Source organism: Octopus bimaculoides, chromosome 8 (genome assembly GCF_046866305.1).
Source record: "Octopus bimaculoides isolate indiv1 chromosome 8, ASM4686630v1, whole genome shotgun sequence".
In the NCBI taxonomy this organism is placed as follows: Eukaryota; Metazoa; Mollusca; class Cephalopoda; order Octopoda; family Octopodidae; genus Octopus; species Octopus bimaculoides.
The window spans coordinates 31,577,575-31,595,268 of NC_142935.1; the positions used below are offsets into that span (position 1 = coordinate 31,577,575).

General features: G+C 39.0%; 1 protein-coding gene across 1 annotated transcript in view; it reads right to left on the bottom strand.

Moving 5' to 3' along the window:
- Positions 1–802: 802 nt before the first annotated feature.
- Positions 803–17,694, bottom strand: part of LOC106882797 (ubiquitin-conjugating enzyme E2 G2) — an 85,864-nt gene continuing 68,972 nt past the window's right edge. Inside the window, exons 2-5 of the mRNA XM_052970034.2 lie at positions 7,637–7,718; positions 4,404–4,522; positions 2,409–2,549; positions 803–1,060 (exon numbers count right to left, since the gene is read on the bottom strand). Of these exons, the coding sequence (XP_052825994.1) occupies positions 948–1,060; positions 2,409–2,549; positions 4,404–4,522; positions 7,637–7,718 (455 nt within the window). The 3' untranslated portion in view covers positions 803–947. The remainder of the gene's footprint in view (positions 1,061–2,408; positions 2,550–4,403; positions 4,523–7,636; positions 7,719–17,694) is intronic.

Here is a 17,694-nt window from a genome sequence, read left to right on the forward strand (position 1 = left end):
GGTTTGGGAGAAAGAGACAGAGTAAGTACCTGGCTTTAAAAACAAGAACTGGGTCGATTCATTCGACTAAAATTCCTCAAGATGGTGTCCTAGCATGGCTGCAATCCAATGACTGAAACAAGTAAAAAATAAAAGATAAAAGATCCACTTTTCCACATTTGCTTGGGTCAGACTGAATCCATAAAGGCAGATTTTTCTATGGCTGGATGCCCTTTCTGTCACCAACCCTCACCTCTCTCCAAGCAACGTTATATAAGCATCATTTAACATGCACATATACTGTGAATGCACATGACTCAGTGGTTACAGCGTCGAGTTTACGATCATGAGGTTGTGAGTTTGATTCCTGGCCCGGGTTACATGTTGTGTTCTTGAGCAAGACACTTTATTTCACGTTGCTCCAGTTCACTCAGCTGTAGAAACGAGTTGCAACGTCACTGGTGCCAAGCTGTATCGGCCCCTTTGCATTTCCCTTGGATAACATCAGTGGCATGAGAAGGGGGAGGCAGGTATGCATGGGCGACTGCTGGTCTTCCACAAACAACCTTGCCCAGACTTGTACCTTGGAGGCTAACTTCCTAGGTGCAATCCCATGGTCATTTATGACTGAAGGGGGTCTCCTCCTCTCCTCATACTGTTATATCAATTTGCGTTTTATTTTGTAATAGTTTTATATATCAAGTGTCAAAAGAATTTTATTGTACATTTATGGTTTGGTTCTTGACATTATTTCACAACACAAAAAGAACACAAACAAAAGAAACCTGAATATATAAAAAAATGAAAGAAACAAACAGTAAAATAGGTTTTATATTAAATTTCTCTAGAAATTTAGCTTTATTTACCAAAAATGCATTAAATATCAAGTTGATTTTTCAACAAGACAGAAGAAAGATATTTTCAAACAAAGGCAGGAAGAAGGAAAAGGAATGGTCGATAATATTTCTTCAAAAACCCAAGGATTTTGCAACAGTTTTACGTGCAATGCTGTTGAATCTCTGACGGTCTTCTCGCCATGTTTTGGCAGCATCAACGTTGGCTGCACTCTCATCATTTGGTTCTGTAATAAGAAACAAATAAATATTCAGAAAAAATGGAATTATAGAACTGACAGCAACAATATTATCATCAATTTATCAATTTACTTTCAGCGCGCACACACAACCAGCATGACAGACATACAAACAGCAAATTTAAGTATTTCTCCAAAGACTGAAAAAAAAAAATGATGAACAGCCTTAATCAATTTTTGACGCTTATTGTGTTTGTGTGTATAAACGTATATACATTATATACATACACATACATCTATATATGCATACACACACACACATATATACATATGTACATACATATATACACATATAAATATATGCACACTTATACATATATATATATTTATATATACACATATACATATATATATACTCATACACATACATATATACATAAACATGTACATACATATATATATGTACATGAACACATACATATACCATCATCTTCATCATTTAACGGCCATTGTCCATGCTGGCATGGGTTGGACAGTTTGTCTGGGCTGGCATGCTGGAAGGCTGCACCAGGCTCCAATACACACACACACACACACACATATATATATATTCACATGTATGTGTGTATATATATATATCATCATCATACACATACATACATATATATACACAAACATGTATACATATATATACACATACATATACACACACACACACATATATATGTATACATCCATATACACACACACACATTTACATATGTATATACATATCATCATCATCATCATCATCGCTTAACGTCCACTTTCCATGTTGGCCTGGGTTGGATGGTTTGACATGGAGCTGGCTAGCAGGGAACTGTCCAGACTCCCAACTGTCTGTTGTGGCATGGATTCTACAGCTAGATGCCCTTCCTAATGCCAACCACTTAACAGAGTGTGCTGGGTGCTCTTTATGTGCCACCAGCATGGCTGATATGCATACATTACCTATTTGCCTTTTACCTGTTTCAGTTATTAGACTACGGTCATGCTGGGGCACCATCTTGACGAATTTTTAGTCAAATGAATTGACCTCAACGCAATTTTTCTTTAAGGCTGGTACTTATTCTATTAGTCTCTATTGCCAAACTGCTAAGTTACAGGGGATGTAAATAAACCAACATTGGTTGTCAAGCAGTGGTGGGAAACCAATACAAAGACACACACACACATGCTGGGCTTCTTTCAGTTTCCTTTTACCAAATCCATTCACAAAACTTTGGTTTTATCTTTATTTGACAGAGTTGGTCCAAGGTACCACACAGTATGACTGAACCATGTGGTTGGGAAGCAAACTTCTTACCACACAGCCAACTACAGTTGTCTGTATGTGATCTGGAAAGTGATTTCTCACCTGCTAACATACTGACAACAGAGAGAAGGATTTTCTCAACACTTTGTACTGGACTCCACCTTTCAGCACTGGTTTCATATCCCATGGGGTCGTCTCCAGGTGCATGAAGAATTGAGATACATACACGGCCGTCAACATAAACTGCAAAAGCAGAATAGAATCACAAGCATTTAGAGAGAACACACCAAAGAAAAAGAAAAGCCATGCCAACATGGTTTTAATAATAATGATGAGAGAGAGAGAGAGAGAGGGGGGGGGGGGAGAGGGAGAGAGGGAGAGAGGGAGAGAGGGAGAGAGAGAGAGAGAGAGAGGGAGAGAGGGAGAGAGAGGGAGGGAGGGAGGGAGGGGGAGGGAGGGAGGGAGGGGGAGGGAGGGAGGGAGGGAGGGAGAGAGAGGGAGGGAGAGAGAGAGAGAGAGGGAGAGAGAGAGAGAGAGAGAGAGAGAGAGAGAGAGAGAGAAATAAAGTAATGTTCCCAAAAACAGAGTTAACAAGATAGCATCATTTTGGCTGATGTTACAACCTAGCACCAAGTTTTACATAATTCTTTTCTCTCTCTATAATGGCTGTCTAGCAGTAGCAGAGGCCCTCAGAAATTCTGGGTTGGTGTCTGACATGCTGGAAGACTCCTAGGAGCAAGGCATTCTTAGCGTTTGCTAAAGCATGTCTCTAGGAGAAGGTCGCTCTGATATAAAACCAAATATGCAGGGAGTGGCATTGAACATTTTGAGGCCCTTCTACTTGCACCTGAGATCATAGTGCTCCCACACTCCTGAGCCTACAACACATATTGGTACTTCATATCTTGTCCTGGCTTCTCTCTGAATCATGGCAGTAGGATGGACAGGGTCGGTGAGGTGGAGTGCAAGCCTTATTGGACTTAAAAGTTTAGATTGTGCAATCACTGGCAAGGTGACAATCTGAGGTTCGGTTGAGTTGGTTGGTGCTGCAGCAAATATGGACACTGCGGATGTGTATCCAGGTTAAGCTGACTGTTGGTGCAATAACCTTGTGCATGGACATTGCTGGCATTTTGTATGGGCAATGGTCAGTGATGGTCTTTCTTGGTCACGAGTAGACAACCTTCATCATCATCATCATATATATATATTTTTGTGTGCACAGTTTGTGACAAACCATGCCTTTTTTTTTGCTCAGCTCAAATCTCATTTGTGAATCCATGGAAAACGAACCTCCACCAACTATTCTGTTTATATGTCTGTGCACATCTTTCAATGCAATGTATGCCAGAAGGTCTGCAAATCCAACAGAGGCCTCAAAAGACATTTCAAGATCCACAAAGAGCAGAAGTTATCTACAGATCTTGGTGGTCCAAATCGGATATGCAATCTGTGTGGGTGTCTTTTCAAAACATTGTCTGGTTCAAAAAGCCACATCAGATGCCAAGATGGTGATAAGGTATAGGTACAGGAGGTGGTCAAACTCTGCATAAGGAGTAGACAACCACCATATATATATATATATATAAATATACACTCACACATACGAGTGAGTGAACAACTGAAAGAAGGTAGCACTCAATACACTTGACAGGTGCTGCATATACTTTTAATAACAGTCTGATTCAGCTCCACCTCGCTTGGGGTAATAACAGAAGACACTTGCCCAAGGTGGCACAGAATGGGATTGAACCTGGGATTACATGGTTGGGAAGCAAGCTTCTTACCCACACAGCCACGCCTGGGCCTACAGAAAAATATTTAAATAATTATTTGCTGTAACCTTGATGAGATTCATTTTGGTTTTCCTTTTCTTGAAGGTTAATAAAATAAGAATTAGTAACATGTGAATCAGTTAATTAATTACAACCTCTGATACCCAAAACGAACTAGGACTTGGTGAAGAGAAGTCAAAAAGTTAATTAGTTTTAACATTTGAAAAACACTGAAAGAAAATATTTGCAGAGACATGCATATATTTAAAATTTCTTTTAATATAAATAATAATGACAATGATAATTAAAACCGACAACTTACTGTTGGGGTGAAAAATTTCACTGTTGAATTTCATTTTTGGAGGACTTAAGGGATAATCTGGAGGAAACATGAGTCGAGTTAAAAAGACGCCACCTTCAAAACAAGTGCCTTCAGGACCCCTTGATGGTAAAATGGAAAAAAAAGGAAGAAAAAAAGGGGACATTTTAATGACAACACTGAGGAAAGTAAGATCATACACAATAATCAAAGTTTAAGATTAACAATATCAATTTCAACTATTTTATTGCACTTCTCTCTCTCTCTCTCTCTCTCTCTCTCTCTCTCTCTTTCTATATATATACTCTTTTATTTGTTTCAGTCATTTGACTGTGGCTATGCTGGAGCACTGCCTTTAGTCGAGCAAATCGACCCCAGGACTTATTCTTTGTAAGCCAAGCACTTATTCTATCAGTCTCTTTTGCTGAACCGCTAAGTTACAGGGACGTAAACACACCAGCATCGGTTGTCAAGCGATGTTGTGGAGACATACACAGACACACAAACATATACACACATATACATATATATATATATATATATATATATATATATATATATATGTATATATATATATATATATATATATATATATATATACATATACGATGGGCTTCTTTCAGTTTCCGTCTACCAAATCTTTGGTCAGCCCGAGGCTATAGTAGAAGACACTTGCTCACGGTGCCCTCATGCCATTCAGTAACAACTTTAGCTGTGTGAATTGGTGCATTATCATCCTGAAAGATTGCGTTTCCCTCCGGAAACAGTTCCACAACCGTAGGATAAATTTGATCAGATAAAATGCTTAAATAGTGTTGACTATTAATTCTGCCATGAAGGGAAACCATTGGACTGGCGGATTTCCAAGATATAGCCCCACCCAGATCATCACAGATCCTCCTCCATGTTTGACAGTACTAGGCTTACAAAGGATAAGTCCTGGCGTCGATTTACTTGGCTAAAGGCGGTGCTCCAGCATGGTCGCAGTCAAATGACTGAAACAAGTAAAAGAGTATATGCCATCATGGAAAACTGACATTAAATGACAACGATGATGATGATGCTGATGATGTGTTTGTTGATGCAAACAGGAAAACAGAACTCAAAACATGAGTATATATATGTATATATATATATATATTTATATTTTCTATTAATAATTGAAGGAAAATATAAAAGCAATTGAAGGGCTGAGAGCTTTGTGTGTAACCAATGCACGAAACTTTCGGCCCTTGAGTCACTCTGTAACTGTTGTCAGCAATTAATAAAAAATTTTGTGTGTATGTGTGTGCACATACACACATTTATATACACACACACGCATAGACATTTATACATATACATACACACACACAGATACAGACATTTATACACACACACATGCATATAGATATTTATACACATACGTCCATACACACACACATATATACAAATATATACACATATATATATACTTGAAGTATGCATGATTTGTTTTACTTTTCTTTTTTACTTTTTCTTTTTTTTTACAGCTCATTTAAACCTTTTGATCTTCGGAGTAATAGGAAGCTGATTATCCGAATGCTAAATCAAGGAAGTCATTAAAAATGATGAGTTTCTTTCATTATCTGTTGGCGATGGTTTATGGTGGTGACGGTAGTGGTAGCGGTGGTTGGTTCTCGAACATTTTGAAATAAATAGTTGAAGGCAAAATGTGGATTTTTATCTTTATTACAGCAAATAATTAAATAGAGAAAGAAAATTATTATTTTGGGTAAAATGATTTATAAATCGTGATAGTAAAGATAGACGAGGAAATGAATTAAAATGGAGTTCCATCCCCAAAGGATGAAATGTGGCCAAGTTAATAAAGGTGAGTTGGGTGCCAAGGTGAAAGAAAGATTCGATGTACGAGGACAGAAATGGGTTTTTACCTTTAGTAATCTGCTCATTGCCAGACAGGAAATTGTAAGTTACCTTTTATCATTTACTTGTTTCAGGTATAAGACTATGGCCAAGCTGGGGCACCACTCTGAAAACTTCTTAGTCGAATGAATTGACCCCAGTACTTCTATCAATCTCTTTTGTCAAACTGCTAAGTTACAGGAATGTATAGTCCGCAGGGGATTTTTAAGGGGCTGTACCTCTGAAAAACCTAAACCTTGTGTATAATACGCACCCCTTCTCTAACTTGAGTCAATGAGGTCTATATAACGTTGTTGGTTTGTAAACGTATATACGGTAACGTCCTTTATTATTATTGTATATATTTGTTCCACCCATTTATTTACATTCTGAGTTCAAATCTTGCTGAGGTTAATGTTTATGCAAGGATCACAGGAATATATAGATAAGATAGTTGAAGTTAGTGTGAACATTTTTAATGCAGGGAGCATCAAAGGGCCTAGCCAAACAAGAGAAAGAAAAACAAAAAGAAAGAAAACGAGACTATTGTGAGGGTATTTGTGGTGGTGGTGTTGGGAGATAAATTATTCCGAGAGAAAGGGAAGAAGACAACGCTGGAAGCTAAGAAGAGACCAACCAGTGCAGTCTGCGGCCTATGATTGAAAGACCATAAACTGCTCTGCACTAATATTGATTTGATAAATATTGATAGTGGAAGAGTCATGGTTGGATAGCATAGGGTATATGAAACAGCTGTCGACATTTGTTGTAGCATGGAAAAAGTTTAACCTTTTTTTGTGATTATGTTTCAAATGAATTACATGTGTTGAGACATTTCAATTTTTGATTTTAACCCTTTAGCGTTTAAACTGGTCAGATCTGGCCTGAAATGGTCAACCTGTTTTATGCTTAAACTGGACAGATCTGACCTCTTACACATACATGATAATGTCATTCAAAACATAAACAATGACATCATTGAAAATTCAAAGCTACAAAATAAATGCATAATTAATTCAAAACAAAATCAACAAATAAACCCTTACTCTCTCTCTCTCACCTTTCACTCTCTTTTGCTCTTACTGTCTTTCTCTCCCTCTCCCTTACTCTCTCTCTCTCTTACCTCTCTTACACTCTCTCTCTCACCTCTCTTACTCTCTCTCACCCTTCTCTTTCTCACTCTCACCCTTATTCTCTCTCTCATCCTTTCTTTCTCTCTCTCACCCTTCTCTTTCCCTCTCTCACCCTTACTCTCTCTCTCTCTCACTCTCTCTCTCTTTCTCACCCTTACTCTGTCTGTCTGTCTGTCTGTCTTTCACGCACCAAGTAAATAACAGAAAAAAGATGCCTACATGATCAGAGCCTCCCATTCGAAAAAATTCTCTTCACTAACAGGACCTGCAATAATACCTTCGGGAGGATTCAGGGTCAGCTCTAGAAAAAAGAGAAAAGAAAAAAGAAAAAAATCAATTGAGTCAAACACAACAAAAAAAGGGGCCAAAATAAAGGAAAGTTTCAAATCCATTGTTGGTATTTTTGTTTACATTTTAATACAATAAACAATTTGGGGGAAGGGGTTTGTTGTCCATGGCCTGGCCTTCTTCATTTGCTCTATATGTTATGGACAACAAACAGGATGTGTATTAAATATAATCGGTACATCATATATCTCATTAACATATATCAATAATAATAATAATAATAATAATGCATTTCTTTATTGCCCACAGGGGGATAAACATAGAAGAGACAAACAGGTACAGACAAAGGGATTAAGTTGATTACATCGACTCCAGTGCATAACTGGTACTTAATTTATCAACCCTGAAAGGATGAAAGGCAAAGTTGACCTCGGCGGAATTTGAACTCAAGACGTAACGGCAGACGAAATGCCGCGAAGCATTTCGCCTGGTGTGCTAACGTTTCTGCCAGCTCACCACCCTCCTTAATAATAATAATAATGATAGTTGAGGCTAAGGTTGTTGGTACTAGAATATTTTGTTTCTGATGTTATTTAAATTTAATCCAGAGAGAGAGAGAGAGAGAGGGTGAGGTGGGGTGGGGGATCAGAGGTGAATTAGCTGGGAGCACCATCACCATCACCATTACCACAGCAATACTTAAAAACAGTGAATCAAATTAGACTGATTAATAAATTATGAGAAAGACTCAGTCTAATAAGAAAAAAAAAAGGGGGGGGGGACAAAAAAACAAAAAACAAACTGAACTAGTTTTACTGAATGTGAAACCAACTTCACACTCAATTAACTATTCTGCCTGGCATTCAGTATCAGGACTATGTTATCTAATGTGTCCTTTCCATGTAGACTTAGTAGCTATTTCCAGCAGGATTGGTGACCACAGAGAAGCTTCTTAGTTGGCCACATCATCATCATCATCATCATTTAGTGTCTGTTGTCCATGCTGGCATGGGTTGAACGGTTTGACTGAAGCTGGCACGCTGGAAGGCTGCACCAGACTCCAGTTCGATTTGGCAAGGTTTTCTACAGCTGGTTGCCCTTCCTAACACCAACCACTCCGAGTGGCTTTTTTTACACTCCACCGGCATGGTTGCCATTTGCATGACACCAGAGTGCATTTATGTGCCACCAACAGCGGTGCCAATTTGAGTGACACCGTATCTGCCATGACTGATTTTGTTCGGCTTGATGGGTCTTCTTCTCAAGCACAACATAATGCCAAAGGTCTCGGTCATTGCCTCTGTGAGGCCTGTCTATAATAATCTTTTATCTTCAACTTGTTTCAGCTACTAAACAGTGGCCATGCTGGGGCACCACCTTGAAGGATTTTAGTTGAAAAGATCAACTTGAAACTGGTTACTTTATTGATTTGTTTTGCTGAACTACTAAGTTACAAGTGGTGTGAAGAAACCAACATCGTTGTCAAGTGGAGGTGGTAGGGGGTCAAATATAGGCACAAAGACACACACGACAAATTTCCACATAGTTTCAGTTGACTGAACTCACTCAGAAGGCACTGATTGGACTGGAGTTTGCTTAAGGCGTTGTGCAGTGGGACTGAACCGAAGACGATATGGTTGGTAAGCAAACTTCTTAACCACACAGCCATGCCTGTGCATAAATTCATTGAAGTTTCAGAGTTGTCTCCCCTGCCATTTTTGGCCAGAACTACTAATTTAGAAAATGATTGTTCTCATCAATAAGGGTGTCAGTTTTAATTAGATAGAAATTTCTTGGCTTACTCCACCAAGAAATACCAGCAGCCATTTTGTTTTTAATCTAAATTACAAGACACATTCACCTTTACATACCTAAACAACAAGAAGGCATAATGAGCAAAGAATTTACAAAACTACCCACCCACCCACCCATACACTTAGTAATTCTCAGTGGAAAGAATGGGGGTGGGGTGACAGACATTCTTGCTGAAATCCTCAAACACTTATAAACAGGGTAGTTAGGGGTTAGGGGGGGGAGTGATTGGGACCAATTTCTGAGGTATGGTAATCATTCATTTTATTTATCTCCCTTCGTCCCCTCCCCTCCTCCACCATCGCTGTTTTTTTTTCTCCTCTCTTTGTCTCTCAATTGGTTCATTGTCTTCTCCCATCTAAAAAAATACAAAAACAAAAAAAACTAAAATGAAAAAAAACAAAAACAAAAGACAACACCAGCCCCTCCACAGTTCATTCCCCCCCTCCCCGCTCTTTCCTGTATTACTCCTCCTTTTACTCAGTCATAACCTCTCGTCCCCCACCCCACCCTCCCACTACTCCCTATTCTCTTTGCCTCTTCCTTCAACCACCACCACCACCACCTTTTCCTTTTCTGTAATAATTATCTACTCCCTTTTCCCCATGTCACTGCTCTCTCTCTCTCTCTCTCTCTCTCTCCTTCTTTCTTGCACTCTGTCTCTCTCTCTCCCCACCACCCTCTCATACTCACAAACCACATAAAGATAGTACACCATCACTGAGCCATGTAATTGTGAGAAAGCCAATGCTGGCAATATTTCCCTGTTAATCTATAAAGCCTACTGACCCAAACAGTTAAACTGTGCACTAGCAGGCAAGCCGGCTGGCTGGCTGGCTGACTTGGCTGGGTGGCCGGTCGGTGGAGCCTGTCAGTTGGAACAGGTTTTCTCAAGGGACTTCTTTATTTACTCATCTACTGCCTTCCCATTACCAAGTTTTTACAACCACCTCCCCACATTAGGTACTAACCAGTATGTGTGCATACCCCCCTCTCTCTTTATATATATATATATATATTCGAAATGTCTAGATAGAATAGAGACAGCTGATGAAGGGATATTCCAAGTGGCTTTCCGTTTTCCTATGTGTTCGTTCCGTTGTCTGTAGTTTATTGTTCTAACGTCCTGTACCCTGATATGCATGTATATACACATGTAGATGTAAGTATGAACATATATGTGTGTATACATGTATATATATTCTTTGTATTATTATTATATATATATATATATATATATATATATATATATATATATATATAGATACATACATTCAACACATACAGATGCGTATTAAACTGAATTCAATTTATTGCTGATTAATGAAGGGCAAAACTGCCTATATATCATCATCATCTTCATCATCATCGTCATCATATTGTCAGGTTTTCCTTGCTGGCATGGGTTGGACAGTTTGACAGCAGTTGGCAAGGCCCCAGAGCCACACCAAGTTCCGTTGTCTATTTTGGCAGTTGGATGCCCTTCCTAACGCCAACCACTTTACAGAGTGTAATGGGTCCCTTTTACGCGGCACCAGCACCAGTGCATTTTATGTGGCACCTTCATCAACAAGGTTGCCAAGTACCTTGCAAGACAAAAACTCCCTCAACTAAGAGCGGGAGGGGCTAGTGTTGAGGCGGGGTGGGTGGGGGTGGCTTTAGAGGGGTCGTTAGACCAGAACGAGAACTCACACACACACACACACACATATACAGATATATCTATATTTCTCTCCTTCCTGTTAGGTGGCACAAATACTGACATACACATATACACATATAATGGCAACTTCTGCCAACCAAATTCATTGACAAGGCTTCAATTGGCCCAAGGCTATAGCAGATGACACTTGCCCAAGGTGCCATGTAGTAGGACTGAACCTGAGACCATGTGGCTGAGAAGCAAGCTTCCTAACCACACAGCCATGCCTACATCTATATATCTATATATATATATTCTTTTACTTGTTTAAGTCATTTGACTGCGGCCATGCTGGAGCACTGCCTTTAGTCAAGCAAACCGACCCCAAGACTTATTCTTTGTAAGCCTAGTACTTATTCTATCGGTCTCGTTTTGCTGAAATGCTAAGTTATAGGGACATAGACACACCAGCATCAGTTGTCAAGCAATGTTGGTGGGGGGTGGACAAACACAGACACATACACACACACATATATATATGGCGGGCTTCTTTCAGTTTCCATCTACCAAATCCATATATATATATATATATCTGTATATAATATTTATGTTCTAATATTCAAATAAAGCGACGTGTAACAGCACTAATATTGTATATGTACTGTATATAAATAGACCTACCCCCCCTCCCCTCTGCCATATATCTGGTAGATAGGTTAAGTATTACAGCCATGTTCATACTTTCACACACAATATACACACACACACACACATACACACGCTCTCTCAGAAACACTGATGTTTCGTTTCTATAGATACACAGTGAAGTGATTATTAATAAATGCAAGGTTGAATTTAGCAATTTTTTCAGCTTTTTTCTTCACTTCCACTCAACATCATACAATACAACGTACATGCGTGCGTGTGCATATGTGTGCACATGTGCACACGTGCATGCTTGTGTGTATGCACTTAACACTCCAAGACTGATGCTTAGGCAATAGCAGAATGGAAGTTAAAGGTTCCTCAGTCACACTTGCTGCCCCACCCCCGGGGTATGAAATCTGAGGAAATTTTTTAGATTGGAAAACGGGAATTTTCTAAGAACCAACCCTTTATTAAAGCCCCCTGAATGTAAGTAATATGGGAAGGGACCCTGTTATATACAGATATATATCTACCTGTATGTATATACATACATATATTTACATGTATCTATATACACATACCTATATATACACACACACACACACAAATATATACATATATATACACTTATCTATACATGTATACATATATTTACACATATCTACACACACACATACACACACATATATACACATACATAAATCTTTACATATACGTATTTACACATAATAGATATACACATATGATTCATCATCATCATCATCATCATCACCATTTAACATCTGTTATCCATGGATATTTATGTATGAATATATATGTATATATGTATGTGGGAGAATATACAAATAATAACAACAGACGAGGACAGGTGGTGTAAATAACAAAAGGATGTATTAGTATGACGCTCGGGAATACGGAAAGTCTTTGACGTTTCGAGCTACGCTCTTCAACAGAAAGAATACGGAGACAAGGAGATATGTATGTGTGTGTATATGTGAGCACATATATACAGACACACACAAATATACATGTACATATAAACATGCATATATGCATAGATATCTACACATACATCAACACACACACACACATCTTCATTGTCATCACCATCATAGTTTTAACGTCCATTCTTCCATAGCTCAGATACATTTTATTTAAGCAGAACTGCTACAGCTGGATGCCCTTCCTATCAACAACCTTCAATCATTTCCTGGAAAATTAACATTTGCCCACGTTCAGACACGTTTTCACAGAATATTGGAAATGTATGACACGACTTGTTTGACAGCGACCTTCATTTGCAATTATAATGCTGTGTCAAGAAAACACATGCACACTCACACAGCAGGCCACTTTCAGCTTCTGCCTCCCAAACCCACTCACAGGGCTTTGGTTGGCCCAGGGACACAGAAGACATTCGCCAATGGTGTCAGGCAGTGGGGCTGAACCCAGAATCGTGTTTGGGAAGCTAACTTCTAAATCACAAAGCCATGTCTGCATCTGTGTGTGTGTGTGTGTGCGTGCATCTATCTATCTATCTATCTATCTATCTATCTACTAGCTCTTATTTCTAGCAATGTAGGTGTTTCTTAACCTAGTCACATTTAGTGACAATCATAATTCTCATTTTTGATGAAATATTGCAACCTGCTGTTTATTTTAATTATATATATATATATATATATATATATACACAAATACACACAAGTATACAAATACACACAAGTATACAAATACATATACATGTATATGCATACACACACACATGTATCTAAGGCCATACACACAGACAAACACACGTACATAGAGAGTGGGAGGAGAGACTAGAAAAGAATGTAAATATAAACAAAGGTGGACGTAGCTGAAGAATAGACAAATATATACAGACGGGTAATGGTTGTAGTAGTAGTAGTAGTGGTAAGGAGACAGTGTAAATGTGTGAGAGAGGGAGAGAGAGTGAGAGAGTGTGAGAGAGAGAGAGATAGTATAAGGAAATCTCTTCAAAGGACCTCCTCTCTTCACAAACTGTAACAGCAGCAGCAGCAGCAGCAGCAGTACTTTTAGCAGCATGCATGGCGAACTAACCCCACTTCCTAACTTTCCACTTTCATAAGCGTTAGTGCTACCTCTCCGCTGTTCTTTGACACTTACCACAACTATACAGAATCTGGAAGAAGAAGAAGAAGAAGAAGAAGAAACAACAACAACAATAATAATAATACTAATAATTCCGTCCACGATGCGCTCCTTCAAGTCAACCTTTACCTCTTAACCAAACAACTCATTCATCCAATTTTTATTCCATTATGACTCTCCTTTCCAAATGTGTTAGTCTACTCTGCGTCTATATGTAGAGTCAGACAGACCGGCAGACTCCAAACACACACGTCTGTTCGTCTGTCTGCCTGGTGTTTCCTCACAGCCACAAACCCCATCTTCATCGCCAACAACCCCACCACCACTCAACGCTACTACTACTGCTGCTGCTGCTGCCGTCACGAATATCGCCAACACCACCACTACCACTGCCACCCACACCATCACCAAAATGAAATCGTAACCAACATCTTGTTCCACCATCAACTATCGTCCACACATCATCACAATCACAGCTCGTACTACAACACGCACCACCACACAATAGACAGACAGACAGACTGTAGTACCATCGTCAATCATCGACAGACCGCCGCTACCACCACCACCACCACCACAACTACACGTACCGCCGCCAACAATCCCCAACCCGTATCACCGCCACCACCACCACCACAACCTTCATCAACACCGCGCTGCCAGTAACACTATTAACACCACCGCCTACTACAACCCGTACCGTTTCTACCAGACAAGCACTACAACCAACTCTAACTGATAACCGCCGTCGCTGCCACCAATATCATTATCAGTACAATCATCATCACCAACGAAGTCACCTGCACCATTACCACCACCACCGCCAATGTGTTTCTACACAGCACAAGCTCAGTTCAGTCTGGCTCTCTTTCTCTCTCTCTCTCTCTCTCACTGCATCAGACGAGGCAGTCAAACATAGAAATACGGTTGGCGCAATGGCTTGGTGCTATCTATTTCAGACCCGAACTCTTTTAGTTCTACAACGAATGGGTGATGGAAGTGAGGGAGCGGAATGGTGGGAGAGGGGTGGAATGACTTGGACTCGGAGCAAAAGGAGGAGGAGGAGGAGTAGAGAAGGAGGATGGGTGGGTGGGGTTAGAAAAATATAGCAAGGAGAATAAGGGAGGGGGAGGAAGGAACTGGTAGGATATAGTAGTGACGATGATGGTGGTGATGATGATGATGGCGGCAGGGGTTTGTTGCTTGCTAAGGTTGGCGTTATGGAAGAAAGAGAGAGTGAGAGAACATATGGAGACAGAGAAATGAATGTAGGAGGTTGAAGAGGAAATGAAGAAATTGGATACCATACTTTTCTAGACTGCCGTTTGTACAGTTTCTGTAAATCTCTTCCCCCGCCTCTCTGTCTCACTCCCACCCCACCGTCGTTCTATAATTTCACTTTTACCCCCTTCAACATTTCTCTAGTAAGACAACAAAAAAAAAGTTTAGATGAAAGATAAAAATGAACAAAACAATAACTATCATCATCATCATCATCATTATCATCAACAACAAAGCTAACAACGGAATTCTCTAAATGTAAACTTGCACAAATCGTTTGGTCTTTCTGTAAGATGTAAAATATTTATAAAATATAGAAATCTTAATTCCATTATAGAGAGACATTAGAAAAGATACAAGAGAGGAAGAGATAGGGCTTTCCTATAGGTAGGTTATCTCCCTTGGCTAGGCGGCGCTCCATGTAGACAATTAAACTTCCGCAGACTATCCACGCCATTGTTATTGTTTTACGTCTTATCATGGATATAAAGCAACTCGATGATTCAGCTATCGAAGTACTTACTGTGCCTGAGTTAAAGAAATATTTAAGATTATATGGACAGTATGTTACTGGAAGAAAGGCGGACTTGACTGAAAGGTTGAAAGGTATAAAAATTATGTCGATGAAGAATGTCAACAAAGTAAATTCAACGGACGATAAGTCTGAAGTATTCTGCAAATAAGTTAAATACGGTTTTACGTGGGCATAGCTTTCAGCAACCATTCACTGATTTGGGCATGAGCATGATGAGGTGTAGAAGAGGTAGGGACAGTCACACTATAAAGTCTAATAATTAGAGGAATATTAGATTCAATGCTGTAAATTTATTATTTAATCAAACAAACACACACACACATATATATACAAAAATAAGAGGAATGACTTATAAGAGGACTCCTATATGCTAGAAATAGATGCCGAATCGGCATCTATTTCTAGCATATAGGAGTCTACTTTTGCTGGTCATTCCTCTTATTTTTGTATGTAATATAATTTTAATCTTCGGATTTTTTTAATATGCTAGACCACTGGTTCTAATTGATTAATATCAATTTCTACCCTTATTAATAAATATATATATATAAAGAAAAATATCATAGCTAGGTTTACTCGAAATTCCCACATTCATTCAGAACATTAACAACAATTTCAATGTATTTATTATTTGAATGCAAAATTCTTTATTAAAAATACCTGTACATCAACATACCAATTATTAGATTAAACATTCGTGTTTAGCCCAACGTACACCACTTGAATTTTAACATGTTCTAATCTGTTAATGAGGAGATAAATCAAAGAGACATTTCACTCATCTACTAACTGCGTATATGATCATGCACTTACTGACATTTTAAATACTTTATTTAGAAAAACGGATGGCAAGGGGTGATCTTTCGATGGTCCATTACAATTGACGAAATGCTGGGAACACATTTGGCTATTTGCAGTGTAAACAAAGTCTTTCCTCACAAGTCTCGATCTCTGAAGCCAAATACGACGAATAGCTACGTTTGCAGGATATCTATGTAGTGAAATAACTTTGTCGTCTACATTCTTCCCTCTATAGTGGTTGCATATACAGCAGTATTTACGTGATTTATTCGGGTGAGTCGTCTGCGGAAGTTAAAGCAAGTCACTGAGCATGCGTACATGTCATACGGGAGAGTTCCAATCAGGGGTGGATAACAACCTTATAGGAACCCCCTTATAGGGAGATAAATAGATAGACAGAAATAGACACACAGAGAAATATAAGCATAAAGATAGACAGATAGATAGGTAGATAGATAGATAGACAGACAGGTAGATAGATAGCTAGGTAGGCAGATAGATAGAGAGAGATAAACAGAGAGATAAATACATAGAGACAGATACAAAGAGAAAGAGAGAGAGATGCACAGAAAGAAGAAGAGAGACATAGAGGAGAGAGAGAGAACGAAAGAAATATAGGAACACACACGTACACAGAAAAAAAAGAGTTCCCTAACATAGAATCGTGTAGGTAGGTTTAGCAATTTGAGTTTCAAGTATACAACTACGCGACGTACACACACACACACACACACACAGGGGATATATTAATGGTGGGTGGGAGGAGCAGAACAAGTAGACGATGTGATAAGAGAGAGCTTAAAAAACTACATTAAACAAGAATAAAATAGCCAGAAAGAAAAAAGTTTTATACTACGAGTGGCGTTGTGTTTACCCTGCCATTCATTACGTTGCACGTCGTGCGGGGAGGAAATGAGTATTAAAATATCTCTCTCTCTCTCTCTTCCTGATTAAATATATTTATGAAAGCTACACATTAAAGTGTAATTCCCAATCAGTTGGAGGAGAAAGAGGGAACGTCCTCCATTCAGATTGTTCTTCTCGTTGCTGTGCACTTATTCAATGCATTACAATGTTTTAGCTCTTTACAGTACATACACACACATACGCACATATACACATACATATATACAC